Source organism: Suricata suricatta, chromosome 11 (assembly GCF_006229205.1).
Source record: "Suricata suricatta isolate VVHF042 chromosome 11, meerkat_22Aug2017_6uvM2_HiC, whole genome shotgun sequence".
In the NCBI taxonomy this organism is placed as follows: Eukaryota; Metazoa; Chordata; class Mammalia; order Carnivora; family Herpestidae; genus Suricata; species Suricata suricatta.
This window is the reverse complement of record NC_043710.1, coordinates 78,967,714-78,988,693: the sequence shown is the minus strand read 5'-3', so window position 1 is coordinate 78,988,693 and position 20,980 is coordinate 78,967,714. Positions and strand designations below refer to the sequence as shown.

The 20,980-nt window shown below is 35.0% G+C and overlaps 1 protein-coding gene across 1 annotated transcript in view; it reads right to left on the bottom strand.

Annotated features, from left to right (window-relative positions):
- The window catches only part of ARHGAP42 (Rho GTPase activating protein 42), a 276,802-nt gene that overhangs the window by 54,988 nt on the left and 200,834 nt on the right, over positions 1 to 20,980 (bottom strand). The window contains exons 6-8 of the mRNA XM_029957571.1: positions 16,240 to 16,350; positions 5,463 to 5,567; positions 3,308 to 3,437 (exon numbers count right to left, since the gene is read on the bottom strand). Coding sequence (XP_029813431.1) covers positions 3,308 to 3,437; positions 5,463 to 5,567; positions 16,240 to 16,350 — 346 coding nt within the window. The remainder of the gene's footprint in view (positions 1 to 3,307; positions 3,438 to 5,462; positions 5,568 to 16,239; positions 16,351 to 20,980) is intronic.

Below are 20,980 nucleotides of genomic sequence, written 5' to 3'. Positions count from 1 at the left end.
CAAAACCACACTGAGATACCACCTCATACAGGTCAGAGTGGCTAAAATGAACAAAGCAAGAGACTATAGATGCTGGCGAGAGTGTGGAGAGATGGGCACCCTCCTACACTGTTGGTGGGAATGTACACTGGTGCAGCCGCTCTGGAAAAGTGTGGAGGTTCCTCAAAAAACTATCCATAGAACTCCCTTATGACCCAGCAAATAGCATTGCTAGGGATTTACCCAAGAGATACAGAAATGCTGATGCATAGGAGCACATGTACCCCAATGTTCATAGCAGCAATGTCAACAATAGCCAAAACATGGAAAGAGCCTAAATGTCCATCACCTGATGAGTGGATCAAGAAGATGTGGTATATATATATATATATACACAATGGAGTATTACGTGGCAATGAGAAAGAATGATATATGGCCATTTGTAGGAAAGTAGATGGACCCCGAGGGTGTCATGCTAAGCGAAAAAAGTCAGGCAGAGAAGGACAAATACCATATGTTTGCACTCATAGGTCTAACAGGAGAACAGGAGAAACCTAATGGAGGACCAGGGGGAGGGGAAGAGGGGGAGAGAGAGGGACACAAAACTTGAGAGACTATTGATTACTGAAAATGAACTGAGGGCTGAAGGGGGAGGGGGGAAAAGAAGTGGTGATGGAGGAGGGCACTTGTGGGGAAGAGCACTGGGTGTTTTATGGAAACTAATTTGACAATAAACTACTTTAAAAAAATATCCAGGCAATGGGAAGTGGGGAAGTGGTGAATAGGAAAAGAAAGGAAGGAGGGATTATACTGGGGCATAAGAGCACTTTTGAAGGTGAAGAATGTGTTCATTATGTTGACAGTGGTCATGGTTTCACAGGAGCATATATATATATATATGGCAAAACTTATCAAATTATACATTTTAGACATTTGCAATTCATTGTATGCCAACTGTACCTTACTAAAGCTGTAAAAACAATGCAGGTAGATACAGAGAACACTGAGAGGAAACTTTCTTAGGAGCAGGAAGGCAACACAAAAGGAGAAGATGCTAAAGAAAGAAAGTGGGAGAGTCCAACTGTGCGAGTCTCAAAGGCCACACACCACTAAAGGGCCATGACAGGAGGAGCACAGCAAGCCAGCCTTGTAAAGGGGTGCTGGAAGCGCTGGAGAGATGGATTATAGACACACAAGTCTAGAGGGAGATAGAGAGCAATTATGAGGCCACTGCAAGACTGTGGAGATGAGAGAAGGTGTGGGTTCAAAGGTTATCAAGGAGATAAAATGGAAAGAGTGGGCCCCAAGTTACAGGGAGACAATAGAGTTAAGGAGTTAAGTGTTTATCTCCAGTTTTTAGTCTAAGGTGGGTGATATCCCTTTAAGGATAACAAATTTCAGAGGGAAGATCGATGTCCAAAAGGGCTTTATAATCGTCTAGGACTGACCCAGAGAGGAAGTCATGTATCTTAAAACACAAGATACCAACATCAGATGGGTGCACAAAACACTGAATTTTGTCCACTGAGGTAGTCCCCAAATTACTAAAGGGCCTATGCTTATAGTCTGACCTAAATGTCCAACAACTGGAGAACAAGTAAGTAAACTACAGCATTGCCCAAAAGATGGACTCACAAGTAGCAAATAAACATGATGGATTTGAAAATTAATGGACAAAAGAATTTAGCTAGGTAATCCAGCTCTTTTTCTCAGAACAAAATATTGTTTCTCCATAAGGATTTTAGCAACTGTGCAACACTGGGGAATAAAAACAAAAACTCAAGAAATTAAACATTATTGAGTCTTAATGAATAAAAGTAACTTTAAGCAGGAGGACGGCACCTCCTCCACCACACACGTTTGAACAAGCCTCTCAATCAATACGATTTTCTGCTCAGCAAAATATTTTCTTGATGCAAAATGTAAGCTCAATGTACCCTCACACTGAGGTTTTCAAGTCTGAAGCAGTTATTCAAAACAAGTATTCAAAAATTTCTTTATTGTCCTGAATTAAATCCATATACCTTGTATGTGACCAATGAATTAGTTCATTTTTTTCATGAAATTATGGTGAAAACAATTTATTATGATCTAATTACAGAATAGCTAGGCAGGTCATTAAATTTATTTTGACATTCAAAAATAGCACACTGGTCAAAGTTGATCATGATGAAAGAGAAAATCCTCAACTCCAGATCTTCCAAGCAAGCAGTCCTCTATCATCTAATCCATACAGTAATAGATATTTGCTGAGTTTGTTAGAGCCAATCATTATTTGCTTGTACACTGCTATCAAACAAATGAGCATCAACCTGAGTGAGAATGTCAGCATAAAATGTGTTGGCATTTTAGTAGTCATACTGCATTGTGTCAAAAACTTTCACAGACAACCCAGAATCTCCAGCTTTCCCATCTCAAACCTTTTAACTAGAACATTTTACTAACTAACCAAAACAACTTACTAATCTATCATCTACTGATCTGGAGGCCTCAGAGCAGTTCTACTCTATGTGGTTTTTGAGTCTCAAGACATGAAAATAGTACAGAAAGTAAAGATAAGTATTTCAAAACTTGTACAGTGATTTGGCATTATTGCAAAATCCAAGCACGTGACTTTGTGTTTCACAAAGACAGATCCACAATGGATTGGAAATAAAAAATAATTGCCTCTTTACCACAAACAGTATGAGACTGGTGCATTAGGGCATATCTGGTTTGAAACAGTTATTTTGGTCTGACTCTTTCCACTCAATGAAAGCATCATGCAGAAAGAACCCTAGTTATACAAGTTTGGATGGGTTTTTATTAATTTTTGTGAGAAAAACTGTCTTAGTGTGAGGCAATTATAATAGTGTCCTGTTGTGTCTGATGCTTATTTACTAACCTCAGGAAGTAAAGAGTGCCAATTTGATATTACATAATTGCCAATTTTACTCCTAAAAACTGATGGAGCACAGAATTAAATGAAATAATGCTGTGGGAAAAGAAAAGTATTATAGTCACCAGGATGATTCATACTGATAAAGACTGTGAGTTTCAATTTTTCATCAAACTTTAAAATGAAATTCTAAAACTGAACTCATGTTACCGTACCATCAGTGAAGGTTGTAAGTTCCAAGTTCAATAATATGCCAACTTGGAGATCCTGATGGCGAAATGTGGAAAAAGTTCCTCACTCTGATGGTGGTAGTGGGAGAGCAGACTAAATATGATAAAGCTGTAAGAAATTGTAGTCTTCCTATTTGAAGGAAAAAACACTACCAAGTCAAATCTCACAGAAACAGAATCTTAATTATAAGTGATAACAAGTTACATCTTTGTGACTCACGTTTCTCCTGGACATAAAGATAGCCTTCCATTGTCCACTGGCTGGGTGGTCTGTAGTCTTGGTTGGCAGATTTCATTCTTTGCATCAACCGCTCTACCTCTTGTCGAGTACTTTCAAAATTATTCCTTGTCTTAAGTAAATAGAAACAACAATTTCATTCATTGTTTCCTACCAGTTTTGAGGAACTTCCAGGCTAAAGTTTCTAAACAAATGGTGCAAAGGCTGCAAAGGCTGCAAAGAATAACTCTGATTCTCTCAGCATTGTTCACCACATCTTTGGCTGTATCATGTTGAGTCCTATGGTCTGATTTTGAATTGCTTTATTGAAACTTTCGTGAATGAGTTTCTGCATTTTTTTAGTGTGTGTGTGTGTGTGTGTGTGTATTCTTTATTCCTATGTCCTACTCCAACAATATTCCTTAGCGGCCAAATCATAACATTTAAAAATGTAATATTTATTAAACAGAGTTTAATATTCACTAATACCTAAAGCATTACAGGGGCACTTGGGTGGCTCAGTCAGTTAAGTGTCCGACTTCAGTTCAGGTCATGATATCACTGTTAGTGAGTTGGAACCCCGCATTCAGCTCTGTGCAGACAGCTCAGAGCTGGGAGCCTGCTTCAGATTCTGCGTCTCCCATGCTCTCTGCCCCTCCCCTGCTCACACTCTGTCTGTCTCTCTCAAAAATAAATAAACATTTTAAAAAGTAGCATTATATTGAGGTCAATGTATAAATTAACATAAAAATGAGTGGGTTTCCTGGTTCTAACTTCTTCTATTACAAAAACTAGTTTACTCACATTACAACATGTTTATTTAAGGTAAGACATAGAAAGCATAGAGCTTTTCTCTCTCTTTTGTATTCAGGCCACATTTATTCAACAATATGTTTGGAAATATAAAAATTACCACCACCTAACTCTAAAATTTGTTATGGCACATAATAAAAGAACTGAATCCCAAAGTAAGTTAGGAAAATTTTCTAAATGACCACTTTTGAGACTAAATTTTAAACATTTTCCCCCAAATTCTTTTAAATATAAGGATCAGAAAAATTTCCAATTCTTTATATTCCTCTCTTGTTCTTGAATTGCAGGAATCTTAATAAAAATATTTTGGCCTTTCCTTTTAGTATTTATAAAGAAGCCTAAATGCATTCCATATTGAAAAACAATGAAATGACTTGGGTGTGAAACTGATTCTTCTAGAAAATCTAGATTTTAAAAAAAAGGCTAAAACCCAAAATACAAATAAAATAAATCCAATTACCTATTTCTCATGGGACACTCCAATTCCATAGTTCCATTTACTGCACATCTTCACAATGGCAAGAATCAGGTAAGCAGTGAAAGACAAGCTTCTTATAGAAAACTAAGTGAAAGCTTTCCACACTATTTTGGGTACAGAGCACTAGATTCTAGGGTTTCAGAAATAACTTCACTCATACAAAATTCTCTACAATTAGAACTTGTCAGGTTTGATAACGCAGAAATGGACTGGGTAAGTTTTTTGTATATTTTTTAATGTAAGTGATACTTTGCATCTGCAAATCCGAATTTGATAACTATGAAACTGGATATTAAAAGGTTAGGCAGCTTATAAAATAAACTAACAAAAATATGTAAATAATTCTCAATTAAACTTTAATGCAGTTATTACGAGTGCTTAAAAACCATATTCAAATTCATTAATTATTATTAATCATTCAAATTCAAATAAAAATATCATATATATTATATACAGTTTCAGAGAGGAAAAGAACATTCCTTCAGTGCTTACATACAACCTCTTAATTTCACAAATATAGAAATGTTACCCTTTCAGAAAATAAGACTTGTGAAAGGTCACCCAGTAAAACAATGAGAACACTGGATAAAGGCAGAAGTTTCCAACTTTCCAAGTATCTATTATGTATATCTCAGTAATATTTATTTCTATGAAACTTTCCACCATAAGTTTTTCTAATATATGATTAGCTTTCCTGGGATACTTTTAGCCAGGAGCTAGAAAAAAATGTCTTAATAAATTTATTAAAAGTCTTTTCTAAATTAGGTAAATTTTTGACACACTCTAAGGTTTGGCTGGATTATGATTAGTTTCCCTGTCATCGTCTGATTCACTAAGGAGAAGCAGGAAGAACAGGTATAGTCTTACGTTCTGCAAGTTGAACTGAAGCTGTTGCTTGTAAGGTGCAAATTCCTGGGCGAGTTCGTATCCCTCATGGTAAAAAGTAAACAAACCCTGCAGAAAAGACAAAAGCTGCAAAAACAGAGAAATGAAAGAAACTATGAAAATATGTTTTAAAAAAAGATGACCACCAAACATAATAAATTGGGAAATTATATCTCATTCTAATTCTTCAACCTAATAAATTTTCAACTCCTTTGTTTGTCAAAGGAGACACTAGAGTTATGAGCGTGAAACAAACCACAAAAGCTAATTTTTACTCATTTTCGGTAAACAGTGACAGGGACAGTTGTTCTATTAACTATTCTACTATTCAGATGCATTGAAGAAATATCAAGGACAGACCATTAGGATAAAGGCCAAAGTGGCATAGTTCCTACCTTAGAAGAGCTTCTAACCCAAACAGAGAGATAAAACATGTGCAGATGTGGGGAAGACTAAACTAGTAAATTATAGATAAGGAATACCCAAGGGAAGGAGTAAGAATTTGGCTAGATAAAATTAAGAAAAATTTCACAAGGTGGCAGTACTGACTTGGGTATTAAGTAGACAACATTTTATCAATTATTAGGAAGAACTGAAGCAGAGGAAAGAGCTCAGCAACAATCTGGAAATGGACACCAATCTTTCATATAAAGAATTAGAGTAAAATCTTTGTTAGGAAACCACAAAATCTATTATCCTAACCTTCTAATCATACATTCACATGAGCTTATTTATTAGGGTCTAATTCATAAAGCAAGAGTGGTTCTCCATTACAGGACTTGGTTGTTTATACCAAGTAATTATAACTGAAAAATCATTAATTTTTTTCATTTAATTCATTGAGATTGTTATAACAAACTTCTCCCAACAATTTGATCTCTTCCTACAATAAAGTTAGAAAATATTTTAGAGAAATGACTAATTTTTTAAATAATTCTTTAATGTGTACTTGTTTCTGAGAGAGACAGAGACAGAGTGTGAACAGGGGAGGGGCAGAGAGAGAGGGAGACACAGAAGCTGAAGCAGGCTCCAGGCTCTAAATTGTCAGCACAGAGCCCAACGTGGGGCTTGAACTGATGAACTGTGAGATCATGACCTGAGCTGAAGTCAGACACTTAAGCAACTGAACCACCCAGGCGCCCCATGTGTGTTTTTTTTTTAAATTCAAATAGCATATTATGTCTGTAAGCTATTATTTTAAACTAAGGAAGAAACACAATTTGAAATTTTGATATGTGAATAAACATCTCATTTGCTCTGTCTGGGGATTCAGCTTAAGCTGAATATGTGTGTGATTTCTAAGAGATAACTACTGGTTCTGTCTGAAGACAAGGACATAAGGCTTCTCTTCCTATAACAAGTCAACTTCTTACAAAGTTATGCTCATGTCAGAAAGCACATACTTTCAAACTGGTTTTAAGTTATATTTTAAAGACTTCCCTGCCCTTGTTTAACGATTCCTGATATCTAAAGGTATTGTTTCCAATTTCAGAATTATTTTCCACTGTCAATTATATATCAAAAGATAATTACTATCAAAACTAAATACTCAATAGATTATCCTTCGTTAAAATGATGCTATAATATATTTGCTGAATTATCCAATAATTTAAAATGTAACTTATTTTATATGTGCACATATCATATAATTAAAAAGAACTATATCATAAAATAGGGTTAAGAGTTCCTTCAATTAATTGAGATTTGGGTATACAGATTTAGAAGTTTTCAGAGACAAGTAAGAAAATACTTTTGAAGTATATAGACGACTAGTCTTTTAAATTTTTGAATAACAGTTTATTAAGTTGTTTGAAGGAGTATTATTTCATGTTTTAATGTCTATACCTAGTTTCCAATTAAACTATTTTATTATTAACTAGATGACATACAAGTAAGATTCTAATTTTATTCTATTATTATTAGTATTCTTTAATCTTATTCTAATATTATCCTAAATATACAGAATTTAATTAAATTTATAAAGAAGATAAGAATATCTGTAGCAAGTCTTCCTATAAAACACCAAATTCCCCAAGATCCTTCTAAATAAATCAATCTATTGGCATCTCCTAGCAGAATTCAGATTTGCTCAGTAACAGACAATGCATGCTGAGAACCCATTCGGGAAAGAACAATTTGGAGGAAGGTACAAAGAAATTATCTACAAAGAACCACCCACCTTTCCCTTTTGTTACACACCTACTTTGGAAGCATCTTTTTTTTGTAAGTTTAAAAAAGACCACATGCATGAAATAACTGCCACTAAGTGGCAGTAAAGTCAAATTTTTTAAGGCTTGAATAAAAATTAGTTTATTTTATCCTCAACAAATTCCATGAGGCTAAATTAAGTCAACGAATTAGCACAGCCTAGAAATCTTTAAGAATTCCATTTCCTATATGCTGTTTTCTGTGTTTAATCTGTCTGAGTGAGTGGAGCAGGTGGGAAAGATTACTGTCTCAGCTTGCCTTAAAGAAAACCTTCCCTTTAAAATAATAATAACAACTACTAAAACTACTGAAGAGACAGATTAGGTTTTAATATTAAATCACTTTTATCACCAGTAAAAGCTTATGTAGCACTTTATTATTCCCAAGGGTTTTAGAATCAAATAACTATTTGTCACTCCAACAACCTGACCAAATATAAACGCTGATACTATATTTACAGATAATCATTTAGCAAAAATCACTACAAGACAACAAAGGAAAAAAATTCATAATTCCCCATCCCACTAATCACCAGGTTTCAAGTCTTAAGGATCCGAGAGTTATCAGCGATACCGTGAATCCGAGAAATAAGAAAAGGGGCTGGCGCCAGCATGGGAGTGAGGGGAACCCTGAAGCAACTGATGCAGTAATTCTAGGACGGTTGCTCAAATGGAGAATAACTGAGATGTAAAGACTCTTATAATGTGATCCATTCCTTATCTCCTAAAAAGTTAATCACTGAAAATCTTAGGGAATCCACTAACAAAACTTAGAACTGATAAACAAGTTAGCAATGCTGCAGGATACAAGATCAATACACAAAAGTCAACTTTATTTCTATATACTTGGAATCTGAAAATGAAATTAAAGAATCCCATTCATAAATAGTTTCAAAAGAATAAAATACCAAGGAATAATTTTAAGTATAAATTTATAACTTGAAAAGCATAAAACACTGTTGAAGGAATTAAAGAATGTTTAAATAAAAGGCAAATACTTCATGTTCATTAATTAGAAGACTTAAGACTGTTAACATGGCAATAGTCCCCAAATGACGTGTAGAGTCAATGCAATCCCTATGAGGAGCCTAGCTGACTTCTTTATATTAAGTGACATGCTGATGCTAAAATTCACATAGAATTGCAAGGAACCCAGACCATGAAAACAAACTTGAAAAAGAAGAACAAAGTATTTCAACTCACATTTCTCAATTTCAAAACTTAATACAAAGCAACGGTAATCAATATAGTGTGATACAAGTATAGACATTAAATCAATGGAAAATATTGAGAATGTAGAAACAAGCCCACATATCTATGGTCACCTTATTTTCCTTTTTTTATGTCTTTTATTTATTTTTGAGAGACAGAGACAGTGCGAGCAGAGGAGGGTCAGAGAGAGAGGGAGACACAGAATCTGAAGCAGGCTCCAGGCTCTGAGCTAGCTGTCAGCACAGAGCCTGACGCTGGGCTTGAACCCATGAACTGTGGGATCATGACCTGAGCCGATGCTGGTGCTTAACCAACTGAGCCACCCAGGCGTCCCTATGGTCAACTTATTTTCAACAAGGGCAACAAGATCATTCAAGGGATAAAGGATAGTCTTTTCATGTCAGCAAATCTTTCATGGACCACTGGATAACCATATACAAAAGAATGAAGTTGGAACCTTAACTTCACACCACTGACAAAATTAACTTAAGATGAGTTGAATTGTACGGTATGTGAATTGCATCCCAATTAAGGCTACTTTAAAAAAAATAAAATTCACTTCACATACAAAGAATACTATAATGCACTGAAAGAAATCCAAATCTAATATAAGACCTCTACATTTGGCCACTGGAGCCTTTACGAAGATTGGCAACATAGGGCAAAGGCATCAATTTTCATCCAATAAAAGTGTCCAGCCTGTGACTTATTAAACTTGTACTTTCTGCTATTCCTTACTCAGAGGAAACAGAGATAAATATCTTAGATGAGAGTCTCAAAATAACTATTACGTGCTTTAAGTTTAATGCCAAGATATTCAGAGGAATTTATTGAATGGAAATGAAAGGATATAAGAATATAATCAAATAAACAACAGGTGATGGTGAGGATTCAAAGAAAAGGGACCCCTCTTACACTCTTAGTGGGAATGTTAAACTGGTGCAGCCACACTGGAAAATAGTACAGGGGTCCTGCAAAAAGTTAAAAATAGAGCTTCCCTATAATCCAGCAATTGTACTACTAGGTTTATTCCCAAAGTATACAAAAATACTGATTTGAAGGTATACATGCACCCAGATGTTTATAGCAGCATTATCAACAATATCAAATTATGGAAAGAGCACAAATATCCATCAACTGATTAATAAAGAAAATGTGGTATAAATATATAATGGAATATTACTTAGCCATGAAAAAGAATGAAATCTTGCCATTTGCAACTAACATGGATGAACCTAGAGGAAATTATGCTAAGTGAATAAGTCAAAGAAGACACATACCATATGATTTCACTGATGTGTGGAATTTAAGAAGCAAAACAAAGGAACATAGTTTAGGGGGAGAGAGAGGCAAACCATAAAACACTGTTAACTATAGAGAACAAACTGAGGGTTGCTGGTAGGGGGGCAGGGGATGAGTGATGGGTATTGTGAGGGCACTTGTGGTGGGCACTGGGTAATGCATATGGGTAAGGACCACTGGGCTGTGCTGAATGTTCACTAATTGGAATTTAAATAAAAACTTGAATCACAAACAATAGAAATAAAAAAATAAGGAGCATCTACATTTAGATAATGTCTTTACATGACTGATTTCTAAAACAAAGTACAAGGTGATGAGTCAACCAAACCAATGCAACACGTTTCTTACTTTTCCAAAATTCTATTCACTAACTGCTTTTGCAAATTGCAAATTTTTAGTAGCAGTAGCTAGAACTAAATCCAAGAACCAATGCAGATTTTAAGGTAGTTTGGCTTTATTGTTTCATCTTTATAGAATAACTATATATAGGTTTTCAGCAAATTTAACCCCCAGGTCTAAAAATTCTTGAAAAAAATAAATGACATTGTCTTTTTGCTCACTATAATTTACCCTAAGTTAAATTTTATATATTAAAGCTAACATATCATATTGAAAAAGAAAACAAAAAGGTTTTACTTCTAAGATTGCAGGTCTATATACTATCTGACTTTAATGTAGTGTATAGTATTTAGTAGCTTACTTAATTTAATTACTCAAACTTTAGGCAACCCAAGAATTTCATATATACTTTCTAGTATACTTTCTAGAAAAAAGTATACTTCTAGTATACTTCATGATATAATAAGCGAAAAAGCTACAGCATATTAAGCAGATTAACTGAAATTTTTTTGAGCAAGAGATTTAAAATTAAAGTTAGCAGACTCAGGACAGAGTCTCAAAAACATTATTTTTAGTATACATATAATGGTTTTTGTCAATGAAAAGAAATGTTTGCTTATTTCTGAGACACAGAGACAGTCTGTGTGCCTAGCGGGGCAGGAGCAGAGAGAGAGGGAGACAAAGAATCTCAAGCAGGCTCCATACTATCAGCACAGAGCTGTACACAGGGCTCAAAGACACAAACTGACCTGAGCCTAAATCAAATATCAGATGCTTAACCGACTGAGCCACCTAGGTGGCCTAATAACGGTTTATTTTTATTTTTCATATTTTAAATATAATACAAAAAGAATAAAATGAAGTCTAAAAAGAATGCTCTAATAAGAACATGTTCTTACAGCATTTAGATGGGTATTTTTTTTTTATTTTTTTTTAATGTTTTATTTATTTTTGATACAGAGACAGACAGAGCATGAGAGGGGGAGAGGCAGAGAGAGAAGGAGACAGAACCAGAAGCAGGCTCCAGGCTCTGAGCTAGCTGTCAGCACAGAGCCCGACGTGGGGCTCGAACCCATGAACGTTGAGATCTGACCTGAGCCGAAGCCGGAGACTTAACCGACTGAGCCACCCAGGCACCCCTAGATGGGTATTTTTTAAAAAGCATATTAAAATTTTAAAATGTGGTTTTGAAGAGTTCTAGCTGGCTTTGAAGTCACACTACAAAACAACTCAATATCATTTTCATATCTAATGCTAATAGTTAATGTGAAGGAAGGCTCAGTACCAGCTAAAACTTTACTGATGCTTCTAATGCACCAGGCACTTGCTCTGTGTGTTACCTGCATTGGTTGAGCCTCACCACAGTCCTGGAAACTACAATTATAAATCCCAATTTACAGATAAAAACCTAAGGTACACAGAGTGAAAAATAAGCCAGATTTATACAGCTGTAAAACTGCAGCTGAATTCCATCCTACTACCTCTCAGCCATTATACTTGTCTGTCATCAGTGCATGAAAACTGGTGGATCAACTCTAGCCAGGGGGAAGGGGCAACTTTTTAAAAGGATGATAAAAAAAAAGATGGAAGAATGAATAAATGAACAGTTACATACATCGATTCAAGCACCTTTACCAAAGTAAAGGTCAATCTATTTTCTTCTATTTTTAAGGAATTAAAATTATTTGCTTTACAATAAAATTTTCTATAGTCACTCATATTTGGTCAGAGCAAGTGTTAAGGAGGGACTAATTTTTGTAATCAAGTAGCCACTGACACAGTTAAGTTGCTCCTATATAGGACTTCAGCTTTGGGTTCTGGATTCCTGGGTCTCCTTCATTTTAAGTTTGTGACCTCAGGCAACTAACAATCTTTCTGTGACTTAACTTCCTCATCTGGAAAAATAACAACCTCCTAATAAAGCTATTGTGTGGGTCATGTGAAATAACACAGAGAAAACAGACACACAGTAGTTGCCCACAAAACATTAGTTCCAGCTAAGTATGCAAAATAATGTAATCAAAACATACACAAACTGCAGCTGAATGAACCATAAGGGAGTTAAGTCATAAAAAGATTCTTTGGGTTTCTGGGCCACAAACTTTCATGTACCATCATGTATTTCAAATACACTAGAGCTCAACTCTCTGAGATAAGCTGTTCAGCTCAGCACACTTCAGAAGCTTTTTTCCTAATCTCTCAAAATTCTCATGAGCTCCAAGCAACTCTGAGAAGGAGTAGGATCTTAAGAACAAGATTTGGGAGATGATGTGTTTCTCTCTCTAATCTTTTCCCCCTATTCTAGACCTGAACTTATATATCTTGCTGTCAAATCTGAAAGGACTTTTTATTTTTAGCATTGTTTCACAGAAACATGTGAATAAATGCAAATCAATGTGAAAATTTAAGTTTCCTAGTAGCCACATAAAAAAAAAACCCACAAACTTTTAAACCAAGTGAAATTTAATATTTTATTTAACACAATTTATCCAATATATTATCATGTCAATATTTAAGCAATATAAAAGCTATTTTAATGAGATAGTTTATGTACTTTTTTGTACCAAACCTCTGTAACCTAGTAGGTATTTCATATTTACAGCCCATCTTATTCTAGACTTTCATTTTGAGAAAAATTTTTTTAGTATTTATTTATTTTTGAAAGACAGAGAGAGACAGATCATTAGCAGGGAGGGGCAGAGAGGGAGGGACACACAGAATCAGAAGCAGGCTCCAAGCTTTGAACTGTCAGCACAGAGCCTGACGTGGGGCTCAAACCCACGAACTATGAGATCATGATCTGAGCCGAAGTCATCAGATGCTCAACCGACTGAGCCACCCAGGCGCCCCTAGACTTTCATTTTGAATGTCTGATAGCCATACATGGCTATTTGCTACCCTACTAAATAGTACAGGTCTAGAGATCACCAGTTAACTACAATCACCTTCTATGTAAGATATATACATGGGGGGAAGCCATTAAAATTATATACTAATGAATATTCAGTTTAAATACCTTATTATCTGTATCCTGTAAAAACAATGACATAGTTTAATAAAAAAACATAAATGCTCCCTGTTCTTCTATGTTATTTGAATCAGCTTTTCCATGAAATAATGACACTACAGGAATACTTATTTCTAACACAGTGGTATCCCTTTACCTAAGGTTTTGCTTTCTGTAGTTTAGTTACCCAGTCAACCACGAGGCAAAAGCAGATCGTCTTCCTTCTGACATTATCATTAGGTCTATAGTAAATTAACACTTTTGCACAGTAGAGGAAATAATCAACTAAACTAAAAGGCAACTTATGGAATGGGAGAAGATATTTGCAAATAACATGTCGGATAAAGGGTTAGTATCCAAAATCTATAAAGAAAAACTTATCAAACAACACCCAAAAAATAATCCAGTTAAGAAATGGGCAGAAGACATGAATAAATATTTCTCCAAAGAAGACATACGAATGGTTAAACAACACATGAAGAACTTTTCAACATCACTAGTTGTCAGGGAAATATAAATCAAAATCGCAATGAGATATCACCTCAAACCTGTCAGGATGGCTGAAATTAACAACACAAAAAACAACAGGTGTTGGTGAGGATGCACAGAAAGGCAAGCCCTCTTGTACTGTTGGTGGGAATGCAAACAGTGCAACTACTCTGGAAAACAGTATGGAGGTTTCTCGAAAAGTTAAAAATAGAGTCACCTTACAATCCAGCTCTTGCACTACTAAGTATTTATCTGAAGGATATAAAAGTACTGATTCACAGAGGTACATACACCCCAATATTTACAGCATCACTATCAACAATAGCCAAACTATGGGCAGAGCCCAAATGTCCACTGACTGATACATGGATAAAGAAGATGTGGTATGTATATATACACACATATATTTACATATATACACACATATATTTACAACAACATGGATGGAACTAGAGTGTACTATGCTAGGTGAAATCAGCCAGAGAAAGACAAATACCATATGATTTCAGTTATATGCAGAATTTAAGAAAGAAAACAGATGAACATAGGGGAAGGGAAGGAAAAACAAATTAAGATAAAAGCAGAGGAAGGCAAATCATAAGAGCCTGTTAACTATAAAGAGCAAACTCAGGGTTGCTGGAGGGGAGGTGAGGGAAGAGATGGGCTAAATGAGAAGGGGAACAGGAATTTTCAGTAGTTGTCAGTCATCTTCCCAGACTAGGGGTTGTAAGGCTGCCTAGATCTCAATGAGCCACAGATAAGTTTCAGAAGGTCCCTTAAGTCATATAAAATTTAATAAGATCCCAAAAATATCTACTAAATAAGAGGTTACTAACTCATTCTAAGAAATTGAAAGGACTTAGCTGTCTGGCAAACAGAATTTGTAGTTACGACTGTTATCCAAAGTAAAAGGTAAAAATTAAATTCCTGAGCCTGTGTTACGGTCTTCAGTTCCTTAAATTTGTCTGGTTAGAGGTTTAGTCTTATAAGCTTGCCAAGTGCCCAGTTTATTGGAAAGAGACAGGTAGGTTCAGCAGAAGGGAGAGAAGTAGAGCTCAAGTGGCTGGGAGCCAGACAGGGTCTAAGAACTTTTCCCAGCCTCTGCTCTACCCCTGTTTCCCATCATCCTTAGGAAGTCATTGATGGTTTCCCAACAAGAATGAATTTCAACAAATATATTTTAAAATGTGTCTTATTTTTCTTTTCCTCATCATCTCCACTAAAACAAGAACAGGTATTTTATTTCATATTATGAACATATTTTTTAAAAACTGACATAGGAAGAAAATTATAGACTAAATCATCTCTTAAGATTACCTATGTATTTAACTATTGCTCATCTCATGGAAATTGACATTATGTATTAACCAAAGATCATCTTGACTTATAGAACTCACCTTTACCCATCACAGATGATGCTTTATGAAGATGCCTACACAGGAAATATTATAACATATTATGGTAGAACTTGGGGGGAAAATGCTAAAAAATAAAGTAGTTTTATAAAGACCAGCTACTTTTTCTTTCCTGTGATGAAATTTACATTAGGGAATCCATTACTTTTTATATTACTTCATAGGGAAGTCAGGCAGATTCCAGAGTTGTAAGGAAGTAGAATGGAACAAAGGATGAAATATAACCTTATATTTTTTCCTTTCACCTAAAAATGGGTCACTTTAGTGGTGAGTTATATTTACTTAGGTATATACAATGTAAGCCTTTTAATTCTTTAATTTTTCTATTAATAAACTATTGTTAAGAGCAGTTTTATGTTTATTTAGAAAGTGAATAGAGAATATAAAAAATTCTCATATATTCCTTAAAACTCCCCCCACATACCCCCATTGTTAACATCTTGTATATCTTGTATTTGTATGATACACTTATTACAAATGATAATCAAATGTCCATACATTATTATTAACTAATATCCATATTTTACATTAGGGTTTACCTTTTGCATTGTATATTCTGTACGTATTGACAAATACATAATAACATGTATCCACTATTATAGTATCATGTAGAATAGTTCCACTGCCCTAACAGTGCCCTAAACTCCACCTATTTGCCCTCCTCTATTCCTCTCTTCCCATCAGTTTTTTTTAAAAAAAATCACAATTTTCAACAGAAAAACATTGTCATTTTTTTTCATAGAATGCTCTGGAATGACTATTTTGTATGTAGGGAAACTGAAACTTACCGGTTCAACAAATTCAAACTTCTTTTTTTCTTGAACCTCTTGAATTTTAAAGACATATTCTAGTGACGCTTCATAAAAATTTTGATGTTCTCGGTCAATCTGTGTATCTGCCTAAGGAATAAAAAGAGAGGCAAATCATGACACAAAGAGTAATTATTGATGGCTCTACGTAGAAAAGGCCTCAAATTCTATTCTACTCCAAAATCTTTATTGAAAATTAAGTGCTATAAAAAGTTTTAATATAGCAATTCTATTATTATGTTTTGGGCATACAGAGACTAGGAAAGCATAGTCCTTGCCCACCAGAGTTTAAAGGACATGGAGTATGAGGGGGCAGTGGTGAGTAAGGATACAATATTCAGTACAAAATATATAAAGCAGGCACCTAAATATATATGAAAATCTATGGGATCAGAGGAAAAGAAACTAAATTCAGGAAGAAAATGGTGGTGGAATGAGTTGAATCTTAAGATGAACAACTGGCAGTTCAAGATGAAAGTAAAGAGGCATGAAAGATACTGGCAGTTTTGGCTGCAGAGTAAAAAGTGGAGGACAGGAGGGTTAAGTATGTTTGGCATCACACTTTAAAAGACCTTACATGCTGCATAACAAATTCTGGATTTTAACTGAGGGAGAATCATTTGAGAATATTCAGCAGAGTCACAACATTAGGTGAACTCTTGGAAAGGGAATACTTGTAGCAGAGGCAAAAAAAAAAAAATTCAGTGGTTCTAAATTAGAGAACGAAGTGCCATCAATGATATGCACATTTATTATTTACAACTGCAACAAGGTTCTACTGATAAAGTGTGAGAAAGTGCTGTGAGATACTTTCTTCTTTGTTTTTATTTATTTTTTTATGTTGCCCTCCTCTATGCCCACTATCATCTTCTGATGTCCTCCTTAATACTGACCTTGGTTTACTAATATAACCATGATATTTTACTTTCCTTTTCCAGTTTTGCATTCCTAACTGCCAGATGAGATTACTAAAAGCAGATGAAAAGAATGGAATCTTTGGGGTACTAAGTATCCACCAACAATAATTTGAAAACAGAAAATTGCTTTGTGGAGCCATTTAAAAATGCTAATTTTACATAAAGAAGCTTTAAAAAAGAGAAAATTAGATTTGTTGGCTGGACATTATAGCATCTTAAAACTTCATTTGAAACACCTTATTTCCTACAAATCTATTTATATAAATAAAAATAGCCTAATATTATTAGCAACTCATTAGGGATTTTTAAAGTCGAGAATTCTAAGTTCCCAAACCAACATAGAAAAAGAAGATATAAGTCAGGTAGGAAATTTAGATCAGAAGCTTCTCAGCTCAGCTCCCAGAAGATTGTTTAGGTATCAGCATTCCATACAAATCATCATATTTGCTTATGACGGTTTAGAGGAACCCAGTATTTACAGAAATAGTGGTAAGGAGGTATAGGTGGTGGTATGCTAATCAATGTTTAACAACTGACTCTCTGGCGGGCATATCTGATTTGTGGTATTTGCTGGTTTCTATGGTGTAAATATTCCCCAAATAGCCAGTTCCAAACCACACCTGACATCACTAAATGTGAGAGTCAGAGAGAGATGGGAAAATCAGCTCTTTGAAAGAAAACTCTAGTGCAGCACTGGATGTAAAGGATGTGAGCATATTTTCAGTCTCAGAGATAACATTTCATTCCACAAGTTACCTCTGAAGCTTTTTTTACTTTAAAAATAATGACATTGCTTATATTGACTAGCACCTAAGAACAAACTATAGAGATGAGGAGACACCTTTAGAGCTTAAGATGGCTATTTGTGGTCAACTAGCTGTGAAGAGTTAGCACAGCAGTCCCGAATGTTCTCCACTCAAAGCCTGTTTACAAGGCTGGTCCTTGCTGTTATCTGGGAAAATGGATTTCAGGAGGGTACCCATCACCCTAAATTGTAAGAGTAGCTCACTGTGCCTAAATTGTGCCAACAATATGATTTATTTTGACCACTTGCTTTCCTTCCGGGAGTCTGGAACTTAAGGATATGACAAACAGAGAGTACCTATGTGACCAGCCCCCGATTAGAACCAAGGACACTCAATCTATAGAAAGTTTCTAATAGACAACATTTTATATGTGCCGTCACACCTTATGGCTGCGAGAATTAAGCATGTTCTGTCTCCAATGAAAGAGGACTCTTCTAAGTTAGTGCCTGCGTTCCCCCAGACTTCATTCTATGCATCTTCTGCTGACTTTTCATTATATCCTTTCATTGTAATAAATCAGAAAAGTGAGTTATCCTAGCAAATCACCAAACCTAGGCGTGGTCTTGGGGACTTCTGACCTAAGAGTATTGCCATTTACTCACTTATTGGCCATGCACAATCCCATGGCATCAAAAGATGGGAGATGGGGGTGCAAAGAAGGATAAAAGAAAATAATGACTCTTACCATTTGCTGGTAATAGAGGTTTCCCATCATCTCCAATCCAGACAACTATATTCAATATACCAAACTTGCTTTGAAAGGTCGTCCGGATTGTACAGACCTACAGGAACACTGTACTTTATTTCCTTTCCAGTACGAGATTTGGAAAGGCATTCTTTCACTTAAGGTGATTCCTTTTTGTATTTCTGCTCATAGTCTGTGGTTCAGTAGAAGGCACTTCTGCTCACATGTCCACTAGCAAATTTTGCTTGGTATTTTATACTGGAAAAGTAGGATAGCCATATACTTTATTGTCCCAACTTTTAAAGCCAAGAGGGAGCATTAGTAATACTTATGCCAGAACAGTATGCATAAACTACTGTTTAGTAGATAAGGGGGACAGTAAAATCATTCTGTTAAAAAAAAAAAAGTTAATTTCCTAAGAAAACCAAATAGTTCTGCAGATACTTAAATTCTTCCCCAGCTACAATAAGCTACTTATGTTAACTTAAGACAAGAAAAAACTTCTTGTGACATTTGTCAAATCAGCCCCAAAAGAGAAAGAATTTAAGCTGGACTCTGAAGAATACAGAGATTGACAGTAGGTGGAGATAAAAGGACAACAGTTTGAGAGGGAATATAGTCAAGAAAAGTTATCTTTCAGTAGATTGCAAGGTTTAGAATAATCAGAAAGAGTTAAGGAGTAAGATAGCATGAATGAAAACTTCATCATATACACAGAACAAAAGCTTGAGGAAGATGATGTGTCAATGTAGCATTTCAAGAAAATTAAAGTGGATACAATGTAGAATATTTGATTAAATGGCAAAGCTGAGTACATGTGATAATAAAAAACTTATTTGATAGGAGTAAAGGTGTTTATCTATCCCAGTAAGAAAAAAAGAAGTTGAAAAATGTGGGTGTGAGAAGCAAGGGGGAGAAAAAGTCAAAGATAATTTTGATAAGAGATAATACCAGCACTAACAGAACTAAAGAAGTGAAAAGTAGGAGGAAATATGAGAAAATTGTGATGGGAAATTTCACACACTCACTAAATGATAGTCTGAAGTCTTGGGAACCAGGAACCACCAGGCAATGCAGGTGGTCAGATATGATGAAATCGTGACCCATGATACATTCATTAACATGGTACAGTGAATACGGAAGAGGAGATTTCAGGGATACATGCTCTGTAACAATAGGGGCATAAAGGTAGAACTGAAGGCATTCTCTGCAGATAGGAGGCGGAGATAAGAGGAACATGTTGAAAGTGCTGTTCATAGCAGCACTGTCAACAATAGCCAAAACATGGAAGGAGTCTAAATGTCCTAAAGTGAAAGACACTTTAGTGATATGTGGAAAACCAAAATCTGAATTTCTGCGAGAAATTTTTTCTCCTATATTTTTTCCTAATACTGAAAGTAATATACATTCATTATTGGAAGCTTACTCATTATTCATTATTATAACACAAATATAAAAATAAGAATTATAATCCTACTGTTAATATATTTATATGGAACACATAACAATTTAAACAAACTGAATAATACTGTACATTCTAATGAATATTTCTCAATGCCTTTAAATAATTTGCAAATAAAGCTTTTTACAGCCATATTACATTCCATTTTGGTCAAACTATATTGGTACATATACTCCCACCACTCATTTGTGCCATTTTCAGATGTTTCTAAACTTTTGCATTGTGAATAACTCTTGCATCAACATATTATATAATTTATTTTTATGCTCATGTCTGATAATTCCTCAAGTAAATTCCAGCCAATATAAATCATTTGAATTATCTTGCATATTTAAACTTTGTTGAAATAAGCTGACAAATTTACTTCAGGATTGACTGACTAAATTTATGTTCCCACCATAAAAGCAAAAGTGTACTCAGTTTCCCATACCTTCACTAACTATGTATACTATCTTCTCATAAGTTACAATAACATCCTGCTGCAATTACTAAATTGTATTATTTTCTTAATATATGGGACACTGAAACTTACAATACTTATTGTGGTCCATATTTCTTCTTTAATGAAATACCCTTTCAGATTTTTAAAAAAAGTTTTCGTTTTAATTCCAGTTAACATACTGCATATGTTTCAAGTGTATGATACAGTGATTCAACAATTCCATACATAATCTGGTGTTCATCAAGCAAGAGCTCTCCTTAATCCCCCTCACTTACTTAACCCATTCCCTCACCCACCTCCCCCCCTCTGATAACCATCAGTTTACTCTCTAGTTAAGAATCTGTTTCTTCAAGGGTTTTGATGGTTTCCTTCCTCGAGGAGAAAGTAGGAAACAACCTCCTTGACCTC